Source organism: Etheostoma cragini, chromosome 6 (genome assembly GCF_013103735.1).
Source record: "Etheostoma cragini isolate CJK2018 chromosome 6, CSU_Ecrag_1.0, whole genome shotgun sequence".
NCBI lineage: Eukaryota > Metazoa > Chordata > Actinopteri > Perciformes > Percidae > Etheostoma > Etheostoma cragini.
Window position 1 is genome coordinate 8641021 of NC_048412.1, and position 15748 is coordinate 8656768.

Here is a 15748-nt window from a genome sequence, read left to right on the forward strand (position 1 = left end):
CACCAAGCCAGAGAGACAAAGTGCTGACACAGGCAGATAAGGGGAGGAAGAAAGAGAAAGATTAAAGAGCAGATTCATTATCAATAATTAAGGCAAAGGATTTTTTGAATGAATTAGGGGTTGTCTTAATCTACTCTTTATCTCCTTATCACACTGCTTACGCTCTCTCTTTTTCTCCAACACACATACATGCACACCCTGCACACACACTGGCTCGTGGTTTTTGTGTGACTTGACCCCTGCCTGCTCCGTGTGGTCCATATTGCCACCATGCTGGTTCCATGCAGGGCTCTTCCGCCCCTGCTCCACCCGTCATGCCTGGATGGTCCCCGCCCTCAGTGCTGGGGCAATATGGCAGTGCTGCACGGCATGCTAGGACACGGCTGCGAGCCCAGAGCTCGGCGCTGCAAAGTCAGATGCCTGCTCAGCAGAGTTCGGCCCCTGGCACAGCAAGCTGCGCGGCCGCAGCAACGTATACATCAATTCTGCCATGTGAACATACAGAAATAAATGTGGTGCATTATGTAAAACTAGAAAATTGGTTTACCGATGGGTCAGGCATATTTCTCAATTAGAAAATAAGATGCGAAAAAAACACTGATTATTAATGACAAACGGACACATTTAAATACACAAATAAAGATATAAAACATTTACAAAATCAACATGCTTTTACTAATGGCAGATTTAATCCAGACTGAGTATCTCCTTCCAAAACCAGCCATCCTATACAATCTTCTCACTGCATGTAATAACGGATGCTCTGACTATCCCCGTCTTCATTTTGTGAGTCATCACACCTGCGCTGCATGCATCATGCTAGCTATTTCTGGCTCTGTTATAAAAGCTTTTTCACCTGGTTTTCTGTTTTCTTCGGAGGGATTTTAGTACCCGCTTACTTGGCTCAGACATACAGTAACACTGTAGGAAAAAACAGCAAATGCATTGAGCAAAACTAAGCAGATTTTAGCAATTAGACATCTCCAAAACACTGAAAACCTTCTCTCCAGCTGCTTCTATCATGCCCCCCCCCTACTTAAACAAATGTATCTTTCTTCTAGGTTGTCAACACTCCTGTTTCCAGAGTGATGAGTATATTAGTTCAAGGAGTTTATTATAACAAGCGTGAAAATGGCAGGCGTTTTAACAATTACCTATGAAAACAGGTATGTGAGACAGGTCAGTTGTCTTTTGGCGCCCTGCTTTTAAAGAGCTAATTACAAGCAATTGAGGCAAGGTCACTGCTGTCAGTCATGCTCTCAAGCCTCTCCTTGTTATTGAAGTGTTGGTTTAGGTGCCCGCAGACCCGCCGTAACATTGGGGAACACACACACACACACACACACACACACACACACACACACACACACACATACACACACACAGTGAGACACACACCAAGGTCCACATGGTAAACTACAACAAATATGAAAACACATGTAACTACGTGGTTAAAGATGGGAATTTTCATCAGGTAACAGAGAGGTCCGAGAATTAATTTTCCAATAGCAACGACACAAAAGTCCACTCATGTACAAACATTATGTGATAGAAGTCAGTTTCAGTCATATTATGAAAATGGTTGTGTTGTTACTCTAAAGAAGTGATATACAATTTATTCCACATTCTTCCTTAGGGGCAGCTATCTGTTGCTGTAATTAATGCCACACATTCAAAACTGATGGTTTTATGCTCATTTTGTTTTACAGTCAATATAATGCTATTGTTCTCTTCTGAATGAGCAGGAAAAGGCATTCAACACTCAATCAAAATCAATAAAATCAAACTAGTGGGAATACCTTTACTATACCACCATACCCCCACTGGGCTGACTCAGACCGCACACAGCCATTAACTAAATAAGTGAGATTATATATTCAGATGACAGCGCTCTGAGGAACAGAGATAATTCAACTCAGTGTGACATTACAAGTGGGTGATCAAAAGTGACAACTACTTATTATAATTTGTATCTGTAATGTAAAAATGCAACAGTAAAGATGTTTTAAAATCACTGCACGCCATCACATTCTGAAACCACGCGGCTAGGTTTATGCAAACTTGCGAGGACATGTGGTCCTCGTAAGTATACAGCAACGATAGAGCACACACGTGCAGGCAGACAAAAGGACAAAAAGCCCTCATCTCCGATCTGTGCCTGCAGTGAGGAGTGGTGGTGTGACTGAGACGAAGACCCAGTTGTGTCACTTTATAACAGTTCAGCTCTCTTTCTCTCTCTCTCTCTCTCTGCGTCTCCCTATTTCTCTCTCCCCCTCTGTCTCTCTCTCGCTCACACCCTGAACCTGTCAGATAGTTGGAGATTGTCATCTCACCCATCCTCCCCTCGGTTTCCTCTTCCTCCTCTTCCCCACTGGGGTTAGAACGATGTGTGGAGCTAATATTAGCCTTCTTGACCACCACTGCCTACTACACTCATTAGTGGGAACGGACTGTAATGAGACACTCATATTGGATTACTTAAAATAGGGATGGACAAAACAGTTTTCCTCATGTGAAAAATAATCAGGCTGAAATAAATTGTGCTTTTAACATGGCCTTCCAGTGCTTGTGTGGGTGTTCTTCACCCCTTAAAACATGCATGGTAAGCTAAAAGCCAACTCCATTTGACAAGAAAATGTTCAGGTTTGAAACCAAAAAGGAAGAGCTTCATTTGGCTATGATTGCTGCAGTGCCTATAGCCTGGCTACCTGAAAAGGTTTTTGTACAGCTATGTTTTTGGCTAACCCGGTATACAGCACCTGGGTGTTGAGCTAAGACTGCTTACTGCCCCGTACTACTTAGGAAAGTTCAAATGAGTACAGATCCCAAGTGGATCAGTAAAGCTTAGAAATATTAACCAACATGAAAAGGTGATACTAAAAATCGTCGGCACTTTCAGACTTTTAAAAACCCAAATGGGTGGGACTCTATCCTCCTCACAGATACCCACCCAAAATAACTTGGCGCTTGAGGCCCCAGATGGATTTGGCTAAGTGAAGCCTGGCGTTACCTACGGCTAGTCAGGTCTCCTCCTCCTCCTGCTCCTCCTCTTCTCTTCCTTTGACTAACAGATCTCCCCAGTGTTCTAAAAATACCAGGTGAACAGGGCCGTAGAGATGGTGATGATACTGCCTCTCTGACACTGTCCCACTGCAATCCATCTCTCCACCGCCTGCCAGCCAGCATATGTTTGCAATTGGCTCCTCTCAAACCCCCCCCCCCCCCCCCCCCCCCCCCCCCCCCCCCCCCACCTGGTCCCCAGTTGCTGGTTCAGATACCTCCCCACACACACACACACACACACACACACACACACACACTTTCCCTCCCCCTGTCTCTCTTTCTCCCTCAGCTACCGTCCTAGTCTCCAGGTCTGGGCTTTCAAAACCGGTGCAGTTATCAATCATTGAGCCAGCACTGTCATGTCGGACCAAACCACTCATACACACATAGACGCTCAGGCACACACTTCCTCTCTTTTTTCCAATTCTTTCCTCCGCCCATTCTTTCATCTCCCCTCTCTGTCTGTCTATCTCTTTGTCGTTCCCATCTCACTCTCTCTCCCTCCACCTTCTCCGTTTTCCTCCTCCGTCCTCTGCTTCCTCTCCTACACTTGCCCAAATTTGTTCCACTTAATAAGCCCTCCCCAATGACCTTGTGCTAATTAAGCTGCACTGTGTTGGAAATATGATGGTTAATTAATGATGAGATAAATTCTGTCTGCAGGACTGTCAGAAAAATGATGACACTATGTTTTACAGGTTTAAATAGAACAAACCTTGTGGCCGTCCTCCCTATAAGGGTGCATGCTAGGGAGTGTGTGTGTGTGTCTGTGTGTGTGTGTGTGTGTGTGTGTTTGTATGCACAGTAAGCAGATGTTGAAGTGTGCCTGAATGAGTGCACTAAAAGGAATGATAGAAAACGGGATAAAAGAATGATCCTTTGACAAGTGGGAGTGCACAGTTTGTGTGTTTATGTGTAGTTTACATGGGCGTGTTTTTAATTCACATGCAGTGACTCAACTAACAGTAGATTGAATGTGTGTGTGTGTGTGTGTGTGTGTGTGTGTGTGTGTGTGTGTGTGTGTGTGTGTGTTGTAATGATGTGTGGCATAATACTTAATGGCTGGGCAGACTGACTGGTGTTGGATTTTGGCAAAAGCACACACTATACAATAGCAGGCAACACACAGACACTAGAAGCTTCATTCACGCCCAGTAAGCTTGAGTGTAATAGTGTGTGTGTCCTATTAGACCCTGGCAGTGTTGCCACCTTCTTATAAAACAATGCAACACAAAAGGTCTTGGGGAGCAAAAGGGTGATTCACTTAGAGATGGGATGGGATTTTACCGACTAGTCAACTTAATCCAAGTGCGGCGCTAGTCAAAAACTAGTAATGCAGCAAACAATTATTTTCATTGTTTATTATTTTCTTGATTATAAGATGTCTATAAAATGTTAAGAAAAAGGTGTAAAATGTCAATCAGTATTTTCCAAAGCCCAAGATGTATTTTATTTTGTAGATATTTTGTTTACTGTCAAAAAGAAGTGAAGAAACTATTCACAAAAATGTTCACATTTAAGAAGCTGGAATCAGAGAATTCTCTAACCAGTTTATCAATTATCAAAATAATTCTGGGATTCATTCAATAGATGAAAACTAGCGGATTAATCTTTGCAGCTCGATTTTTTTTTATTTTTTAAACATAAATCCGTGCTACTACTGGCTTTGGTTAAACCAGTACTTCTTAAATGAGCAGCAATTCCAAAATAGACAGAGAGTAATCAGCTGGCTGATTTAAGTGTTGTGCTTTCTTGCATCACCACTAGGGGTGGGGGAAAAAATCAATTCAGCATTGTATTACGACATTTTCAGTGGCAATACTGTAACAATATACATACGGAATGTATTTTATGAAATATGTGTTGGTCAGTTTGTCTGCTTGACAATCCCATCTGTAACAATAATGAAGTGAGATGAACAAACAGAGAAATGTATCTTTTTAGATAAAACAGTTGACAAAGTTTCCTTTTGGGGACATAATTTGAAATTGGGAAAAATCAGAAGTTGGAAAAAAATGTTATAAATTGCAATATATTGCAGGTTATTGCAATATGTTTAAAATCGCAATTATATTGCATCGTGGCGTAAGTATTGTGATGATATATTGGGAAGCGTGGGTGATTCCCACTCCTAATCACCACCATTACTTCTGAGGCAGAATCCAACTGAACAGCATTTAAAGCAACACCAAAGATGCTTTTGTACCTTACAATAATATTTCCGAAATTGTTTCAGTGGTTTATTAACTCGCAAGATTCTGCATTGGCTTTGCGGTCCTCTATTGATTATAATTCACTGTGCGAGTTTGCCAGATCGGGTTGCGGATCTGTAGTTCCAATGAGACAGCGGTAATGGACATTTCCGCTTCCTCCGCTTCCCCTAGAGGGACCGAAGAGAAAAAGTGCTTTGGTGTTACTTTAACCAAAAGTGAAAGCAGAAACGTTTGGGTTGATCTGGTCATCGATTGCGTCCTCTGACAGATAAGTGAACGTTATTCAGTCTAAAAACACGTGCTTGAACTGTATCTGGTTGTGTAACCTCCAAGGGCGTTACTTAGTAGCTTGTCATTTTAAATCAACAAACTTGCAATCCATGATGTTGTGCATTAAAATCGGATAAAGCACGTCACGGAATAAAAGTCTGAAACACATGCCAAAGTTAACGTGGAATTAGGGCCAGGAAGATTATGCAGAGCGTGCCCAGCTAGCAAGCTAGCAAGGGATCAGCAGCACACTGCAGGCAGCCACCGCCCTTTAGTGTGGCCCTTTCCGGAACTTTGTAGGTGTGTCGCAAATGGATTTTACTTTCAGTTTCCAAAGTTAAAGCTTTATATTTATATTTAAGACTTGGCAAAAGTGGTTAAAAAGTAAAATCCTTTACATAAAATAGTGTTACTATTGTGCGCAACCCGCAATCAACCCCCATTTGTCTACAGAGTCCAACATTACCTAAGGTTTTGGCAGTTGGCCTTGCATTGTCTGTTCTGTTAAGATAGTAAGTTGCATGCATGTTGTCAACCGTTAACAGGGGGGGGGGGGGGGGGGGGGGGGGGGGGGGGGGGGGGGGGGGGGGCATCTGCTATGACATAGAACAAACAAAACTGCTTAAGCGTTCAAATGGCATGTGTCAAATGGTCAACAGAAGCATAGATGTTGGACTGGCAGCTAAAAAGCTGTGGTTGCACTGGGCATGTCACAGATGTGAACACATGTGACTGAGTATGACGCTACCTTTGGATGAAGAAAGGTTACACTAAAAGAAATGTGGATCAAACAGAGACTTGAAGCAGTTGAGGATTTGTTTCCATCTAAGCCAGATGAACAGCTGACAGTAGAGATTTAGCTGATAATGTCGGAAAGATGGAGAGGCATCTGGTCGGGTTGCTTATTCCATATCTGAAGGCACTTGTCATATTTAATACCACACGCTGTCAAAAGTATCAATTTGGTTGCGGAGTAATGAAAAAGCGGGTCTGTTCCTATTTTAGCAGCTCGCTTGACAGATTGAGAGGTGTTTAACGTCTCGTTTTGGCTTGTCAGGGTGGGGTGGGGGGTGGCTTCACAACTTCATCGCTCCATCTTTCTTTTTCCACACACATACACAACGCACATACACTGACAGCAGGGCTCTGCTTCTGATAGACAGGGCCAAGCGGGAGACATTACACATACACAGAAACACACACTCACATACGCAGACAAAAATGGTAAAAGAAACATCATTCATCCTTAATTCAAGAGGGAGAGCAGAAAGTAAGATGAGGGATGAAGCCAGATACAGTTTGACAGAAAGAAAAGAGGATGTAAGCAAGAGGCCGAGAGACAGAATGAGTGAAAGCCATTTAACTCATTAGGGAAAGGGAAGATCTCAAGTTATAATTAACTTTAAATGTACTGTAACTAGTGGGGACTCCATAAGGGCTGTAGGGGTCATCCTCCCAAATTTAAAATAAATCTGCTGTATCTTTCACTTCCTTAAAGACTTGTCATCTTTGACTGAAAAGCAAATTCTATGTAGTGCTGAATGAAAGGCTGCGTGTTACATTTACCTTTCTTTACGCTGTCCAACTCCATGTTTTCCCAGCAGGTGGGTGCTGAGGTGTTTCTTCATCACAAAGGCCCATCTACAAAACACACAAACAGAACATGGGTTAAGGTACATAGTAACTATTAAAAGGTTGTCCAGCATGGTTTCATTCATTGAGATAACTTTTGTTATGATTTGATGATCTAAATAAAATTAAATTGAATTCCATCTGTCTTCCGCAGTTAATTTAAAGAAAATATGAAAAATGAATGCATCAATTCAGTACAGTGTGCCCATACAAATAAAGTGCTACTTCTATGAGTGTGATTGACAAATTCTTCCTAGGATTATAAGAGAAGGATGGAACAAAAAACTTGAAGATGTGAATCACTGGGAGACAGACTCCGCAATCATGTGTACGGAAATAAATGAACCAGAGTTCTTAAAGTCAAGCTGGGTATAAACACTCTGTTTGTCACTTTTATAAGAGAAAAGATGTGTGTAAACCGAGCCCTGGGCATCCTGCTCTGCCTTTGAGAAAATGAAAGCTCAGATGGGGCGAGGTTACCTCCTCCTTCTCTGCTTTGCCCGACCAGAGAATTTGGCCCACCCATGAGAGAGAGACATCATGGCTTCAAACGAGCAAAGTGGCAGTTGGTCAAGGCCACACCCCCAGCCTCCACCTTTCTCCTTCTCAAAAGCTACAGACTCAGAAATAGCACAGACTAAGGAAAGTGCATTGTGGGACTGGCTCTAGTGGCTGTAATTCTGCACCAAGGCCACATTTTGTGAATGAAACTACAGATATGATATATGGGGACCACTAAGGCCTATCTAAAAGCATCCAAAAAGCACCATGTTATGGGACCTTTTAATATAATCTGTCATACACAGGTTGTTGGGTGGAGAGACTCTTGTTATTTCAATAAAAGACAGACCATAAAAACAGACTAAAATGTAAAACAAAACTTTCCACCCAAAGAAATGTATACAGTTTGTTAATGTTTGTTCTACAAGCACATTTTTCATCCGAGAGTAGAGTGAAAGTCTAGTCAACGAGTTCCACATGTTGTACATTAATGTGTCAAACAGATATGTCTGTGCGTGCAAGGATTCAAATGCACATGCATCTACAGTAAATACAATTGCACGCACACGCAGTCACAAATGTCAGGGTACCATCGCTTGACAGTGACCACATTGTCCTGACTCTGTCGAGGGCCCTGAGTTTACCATGTCTCCTAAACAGCATCTGAAAACATAATGAACGGATGACAGGACTAACTACTCTGACATCCAAGCTGCTTCACCAGAGTTTTCATCCCCTGGCCTTTTTATTTAGCACCCATCACTTCCCATTATTGTGCAACTGAGAGACAATGACCACATCTGAGAGCTGAGGATTGAGAGGCCGAGGGAGTTGAACCGATAGTCATGTGGTTGGCTCTGTCACTGCACCCCTCCCCGCCCTCCGAACGCCCATTGCTCCTCCCATTTGTTCTTTTCTGGAGGTTTTCACTTTGGTTTCTACCAAGTCAATCATTATTCTATTTTCCCTCTCGCAAGCCCCATCTGTGCCTTTCTGAAGCTTTCCTTCTACATTTAGCAGTCAGTCTTTCATGAAGTGAAAGCATAATTATTTCACTATTTATGTCGCTATGTCAGCTATTGCCCCTCTCTACGCCCCCCTGCAATATCTGGTCACACACACACAAAAACACACACTGAGGCTGTGTCCTCCTTCCCATTTTGGCCCCGGAGTCCTGTCCGTCATCAAGGCCCCTGAGGTCGGCGCCAAGTAGCCACCATATAAATATTCAAACATATTCCGCTGTTTTGCCTCACAATCATTGTTCAACATTTTCTCTCTAACTCAATCCATCCACCCGTCCAGAATGTTGCCTTGGAGTTAAACTGGGATGACAAAATCTTGTATGGTCCAATCAGGGAGAATGGCAAGATCAAAATCCTAAACTTGACTGGCCCACTGGAAGCGCCTCTGACTGACGGCCTCATCTATAAATAAACAAACAGCATAATTAAGATATTTCTGTGGGAGTGAGGGTAAACAAATTAATCAATATATTTGAGAGAAAAGCGCGGCCTTGGAAGACTTCACACGTGCCTGTTTAAGTCGTCGTGTTTAGACGTGAAGAAAAAAAGAGCTTGCGAACATTTCTGTTAATTATGTATTACAGCTGTCCTTCATAAACCTAATTACAGAGTGCTGAAAGGCAACAGGGGCAATTTGCATATGTGCATGAAAGACAAGACATATGCAAAATATGATTTTAATTAGCAGTCTTTGATAGCAAGGGGTACAAATCAAACTGGCATGTTGTGAGATTCTCATCTCGCCCATTTTCTCTTTTTACTGGATTATTCTCAGAGTGGCACGAATGCAAGATGGGCAATGCCCTGTGGAGGCACCTGGCACAAGCTGCACGCAGGCACGCACGCACACACACACACACACACACACACAATGTACAGTGTGTTGAAGACATCTACAATTAGCTATTTGCCATATGATTATCCAATACACCCAAACTACTAATAAACTACAGGCAACACACATATGCAGATAAAAACAGACATCCACAAGTACCCTCTCCTTCACGATAATGTCATGTGGAGGCACCTGGCACAGGCTACGGACACACACACACACACACACACACACACACACACACACACAGACACCATATCTAAATGTTAAAGGGGCAAATCCATTTGTTTAAGGCAGTGTGTAATCAGCCCCCTGCCCTTGGTGTGTGTGCATCCTCTGCCATCCAGGTCAAGGCCTCAGCTTGTCGTCCTGCTGCCTTGGGCAGCATCATCAGCCCAAACCATCAGCCTTGATGGTTATTGTAACAAAGGGATACTTTAACATGCCATTCATCCATATCAATTCTCTTCCCCCCCATGAATTGAACTAATAAGGCTGTGCCTCTGCCCTCCAGGGAGGCTCATAATATCCATTGCAGATATGAAAAAAAGAAAGAAAGGAAGAAAGACGGAGACTCTGGTGTTTCACGTTCGACTTTCCCTTCAGACTAATCGGCGCGCCACAGCTCGTTAGGTCCGTGACGTGCCGGAGCTTTACCGATAAGCATGGGAGACACGGCTCAATTACCCACAGTTACAATCTTTCTCTCTCTCTTCCCTCCCGCTGCCTGATGATGAAGAGATAACATGTCAATATTTGATACAAACAACTTCATTTGCCTAATGGTGTTCCTGGATAGGCCCATCTACAGGTCCAGAAGGGATGGGAGATCTAAGAAAAGGCCTGGAGCAACACTCAGCTTAGACGCACCGTAGCCCAACACCCCTCAAATCACGCACAACCATTACCGAGAGCTGTACACAAGGCATGCTGGGATAGAGCCAGGTCAGACATGACATACTTTGCAAACTTTGAGTTAAGTAACTTGTTCAGATCATTTCTTCAGGTTTTGACAATTCCCATTGCAAAGTAAAAGACAACAAATGTACTGAAGTCTTTCCCTTAATTCTGGTATCTCTGCACTCATATTTCCTTGAAAAACTCATTCCAGATGAGTTTTAAATTGACCCAGCATGGTTAAGAAAGCTTTGACGCAATAGTGGGTCATTTTACCCAGTACCCACAGGTAGAAAACCCCCCATCCCAAAACAAAACAATAAAATAACACCAATGATGGGTCAAAACAGATGATATTACCCATGGTGGGTCCCAGGGATTTCTAGTTTGTGGCATCCGGTAAAATTAAGTAACAACAGACGGTCAGAAAAATTCATAATATGAATTACGTGCCGTTAGAGTTGGGAAATATATCAATATTATATAAATATTGTGATATGAGACTAAATTGTCTTAGATTTTGGATATTGTAATATCGTAATATGGCATAAGTATTGTCTTTTCCTCGTTTTAAAGGCTGTATTAAAGTAAAGTCAAGTCAAATTTTCTGAACTTACCAGACTGTTGTAACTGTTCTATTATTTGCCTTTACCCACTTGGTCATTATATCCAAAATTACTGATGATTATTTATCCAAAATCTCATTGTGAAAATATTTTGTGAAAGCACCAAGTGTCAACACTACAACATCGTTGTGGTATCGATATTGAGGTATTTGTTCAAAAATATGATATGATATTTAATTTTCTCCATATTGCCCAGCCCTACGTGATTTGTCCAAAATCCCAACCATCCTGTTTTTCCCGAAAATTTGACAAAACCCAAATTTTGACTAGTTATAGCCTAATAAAACATGAAATACTGATTGTTGTGAACCACTATTTTATTCTTAAGTTCTAAGCCTAGATGAATTATTAACCTGTGTACAATAGTGTCATAAATTAATAAGTAAATATGCATAGTGGCGACGATAGTTTTGACTTTCACGCCAACCGTTGCTACGCCCACCCCTAATTACCCTTTCCCGAAAGTCACCCATTCCCATCTGGTCACCCTAGGTACTTGAAGGGCATTCCTTTTGTCACCATGTGAACCTGTGTGGTAGGAAACACTTTACCCTGGCAGTGATGGAAAACAACCTCTGGTTTAATATCAAATGGCCACTACTGTCAATTTCTCTTATTCACAAAAGGTCCCATCTATGGACACAATAACATCTGTATGTCTGTGTGTTCCTTTTCCATCTGTCAATTCACTTCTGAACAGTTGTGATCTCCACACTTGGGAAATGGAGTGTATAATGAAAAGCAACTTGTTTTCTCCAAGAGACTACAATGAACATCAATGACAATGACAACAAGACTATATTAGAAGAAGAAGGTGGATAAAGTTAGTGCCCGTATTGCGGATTGTTGTGTTATCCTAACTATGGCTGTCGTGGACAAAAGTTAGAAAACAGCTGGCACCGTTTCTTAGAGTTTTTCCTTTGAAACGATTGAACATCCAGTTTGCTGACTGCTGCGTGCCGCCACAACGTGAACGCAACGTAGGAAAAGCTATGAGCTGAAAAATTAGGTTGAAATCGAACAAACTGCTGTATTGTAATTGGTTAAAAGGTAAGTGAGAAACCATTACGAGAGCTACCAGATGTAGGAAGCGCTCAACCCTCACCGTGCAAAGCCGCAGAAACCTGGGGAAGAAGAGGGATTCCATGTGGGAAAGATGAAAGGGGAGGAGGGGGATGAGCTCTGAAGTTATGGGACTATGCTTCAGCTCTTTTTGACGGGCAGCACACACATACACACACTCTTTAGTGGTCCGCTGGGCCCCAAAGAAATGAGTGTGTGCGGGCTCATCCAGCCTCCTGTGCCAGTCCTAATGATGGCCTCCACCTGCTGCTTTAATGTCACAGCTGGAGCGCCCTCCATCCCTCACTGACTCTGACTGCCATCAGCAGCAGGTAGCTCCCCTCTGCACACTCCTCCCTCCATCTCTTCTGCCATCTCAGCTTCCTTCATCTCTTCTGTTTCTCCTACCACTTATCTCAAAAGTGCCTCCTCCCATCCATCTCTCTGCTACACTGCTGCCCACACTTTTTATTGTCTTGCAGCAACTACATGGTTTAGCATACCTCCCATTCCTGTGCATATTCTCTCCCCCATTTAATGTCTACGGGTGAAGCACCCACAATCTATATTCCACAATTGAAGGGAGACCCATAGCATAAAAAATAACTTTTCTCAATGTCACAACTAATGTAATCTTCCGAGTAAACATAATGCGTTTCGTCCTTGTTTATTTTTTTATAAACCCATCCTGGAGAAGCAGAAAACCTGCAGGTAAGTTGACAAGTCTAATCTGAGAAGCTTTGACAGGCAGGTGAACTGACAGAAGAACAGAAACCAACACTTGGCTGACAGCAACCCTGCAGCGCTGAGACAGCTGCCGACATGTCAGACAGACAGATAAACAGACAGGAACAAGAAGTCGAAAGATAAGATATTTATTGACAGACAGAGCGGCTGCTTTCCTGACAGACAGACAGACAGACAGGAAGACATCAAGAATAAGGACTGAGGAAGGAGGGATTCTGCTGAGCTCACAAGCTGAGTTTAATGGATGTTCTACAAGCGGGCCTATAGCAGTAAACGTGGTGTCAAACCTGCAGATGTGGAGATAGATGGCGATGGAATGATGAAGAAAGAAAAAGCCACAGGAGAGAAAGAAGGGAAATAAAGAAATATGAAAAATCATGATGGAGTATTGAGATAAGCTGGAGTGAATCTGAACCTGGGGAGAGAAGGAGAGGAAAACGCAGTTTGTGGTGCTGTCGCTTTGTCTGAGGAAGGCAAGAGGCGACTTCGCATCAATATGGTTGGGCTTCTAAGAGATCCGCTTATGGAAACAACACATAATGTAACAGATATTGGGCAGGAAAATAAATAAATAAAACATCTGAATTGATTTTGTTGTTGTTTTTTTTATGCCTGCGCCAGAGCAAAGCAAGCACTTGATCTATTCTAAGATGATCTTGATAAAAATAAAAAGAGAGGCAAAGTGTTTCTCTGGCGACTGATCAACGTCAAGCCTCTGAATCAAACAGACACCTCTCACTTATGATGATGCCGCCGGATGTGCGTGCGCGCCCGTGTCTGCGTGTGTGTCCTCTAGTCTTAGAGGAGGTACATAAAAAGCTCACGTTGCCTCTCCAAAGGGGTTTTTGGATCATCTGCTGAGGCAGGTGATGGGGCTTGACGGATTGATTGAGGCGAAGTTCTCATCGACAGTGGCAGCGCCCCATAGAGTTCCCAGCTCCAGTGCACACTGTTCCATTAAAGGATCATTTAGAGGGAGAGCAAGTTCCACCTGCATTTATGCAGAGCACACCCTAATGTGAGATGAAACAGACATTTTCAAGCTACGGAAAGGAAGGGAAGGAGGAAGGAGAAAAAAAAAATTATAATAATGAAAACTAAAACTGCAGTCCCTTCCCAACAGTGCATTTCCATCTTCGAGAGAACGGCGATTGATGAAGTAATCTATTATTGATATCATCATCGTTATGCGCCGATGGCAGTTTCAGTGTTAACCGAGCCCCCAGCTCTAAGCATCATAGCACTGTTTGCATATTATGCTACTCAGCATCATTATATTTTCTAATTAACTGCTTTAATTTGGGGATTTAAATCCTAAGTGAGGGGAGAAACTTGAAAACGCTGAACAAGAGAGAATAACACTGTATTTGGTGTCGAGATGAAAGGAGAGGTGTAGAAAGAAGAAGGTACAGACAGTTACACACGTGGCTGTAGCCCTTTTCAAAACAGACGTGGATTAGCTGCCATATTGTGCTGAATAAGCACTAACACGATTAACCTTTATGGATAGAAAAAGAGAAATCACCGACTGAAGACTGAACATTGAAGACTGACAAAACATCTTAAATGACATACATATAACGTTCTAAACTGCGGCAGTGTTATGGGGCTGGTGAAAAAGTGTCAACAACACAACAAAACAAAATGGACCAAAAAAGCTGGCTGTTAAAGGCCGTTAGCTTCTCTTGCTAATGCATTGCTTGCTCTGCAGTGCAGTTAAAGATATGAAAAATATATGTGCTACTTTTTCTCCCCCTCTCTTCCACCGCGCCGTGTTAAATCATTAAAGAGAAGTCCTGCTCATTATCTCTCTAAACAAAACTTCTCTTAAACCAAATAAATCACCGTTGCACGGCGCAGCTAACAGCCGTGAAGGGATAAATTACAAAGCGCCTCACTGGCAGCGCTGGTATTTTAAAAAGCTTGCTGCACAATTTCTATGATGTGCAGTAATTTGTAATGCAGGTTTCCTCATGTTTATAAGGTCTCTTCAGGTGTGTGTGTGTGTGTGTGTGTGTGTGTGTGTGTGTGTGTGTGTGTGTGTGTGTGTGTGTGTGTGTCGTGGGAGAAGAGGTGAAGGGTGGTGGGTGAAAAATAAAAAAAGAGCCTATTTGTGATGTTTGTACTTTCAATATTATTATGTTTGGTCTAAATCTGCTATGCTAAATCAAGCAACAAGCTAAATCATTTTACATCCCTGGATACATTTTTATAAAGGTGATAATATTACTAAGACAGAAAAACATGTGAAAGTGAAGGAAAGGATTTTTTTGCATTGACCATAAACTTCAGTTAACATGCTGCATGAAAATGCAACCAATAGCTAGCGTTTTGTGTTGATATTAAATCGCATTACATTTAAACCTTTTTATGTTTTCAAAAATCAGTTTCTGCCAGTATTCTTGGCAGGTTGGAAACATTTTTCAAACAACTCTGCGTCCATCACAGGATGCAGCTAATGGACATATTGATAGAATCTATTTAGAGAGAAGTTTCTGTTCAAGATTTAGCACCAAAGCTGTTGCACTGGATGCTTCCTTGCTGTCCAGAAATGACTTATTTGAAGGAGTAGCAAGAATAAAACTGTGGTCTGTGGTCAGAGAGGTTTCTATGCACTATCAGAGGTAGACAACACTGCTGATGCTAGCATTATATATTTAATCAGCCAGTCACACGGATACGTTGTAACCAGCTCTACCCAGCTGACCGCGGCGCCATTAGAACAGGAAAACACAGCAGCTGGGCCTCGTCTCCTGTTAAAGAGTCTAATTGAGGGGAAAGACACCAGCCAGCACTCTCACCTCCGTCCCCACCTCTGCACCCTCTGTGCTCCTTCAGGGACTAGGAGCTGTGATAACCCCCCCCCCCCCCCCCCCC

The 15748-nt window shown here is 42.5% G+C and overlaps 1 protein-coding gene across 1 annotated transcript in view; it reads right to left on the bottom strand.

The window, feature by feature from the left end:
• The window catches only part of znf407 (zinc finger protein 407), a 146892-nt gene that overhangs the window by 76902 nt on the left and 54242 nt on the right, over window positions 1-15748 (bottom strand). Inside the window, exon 5 of the mRNA XM_034873489.1 lies at window positions 7113-7187. Coding sequence (XP_034729380.1) covers window positions 7113-7187 — 75 coding nt within the window. The remainder of the gene's footprint in view (window positions 1-7112; window positions 7188-15748) is intronic.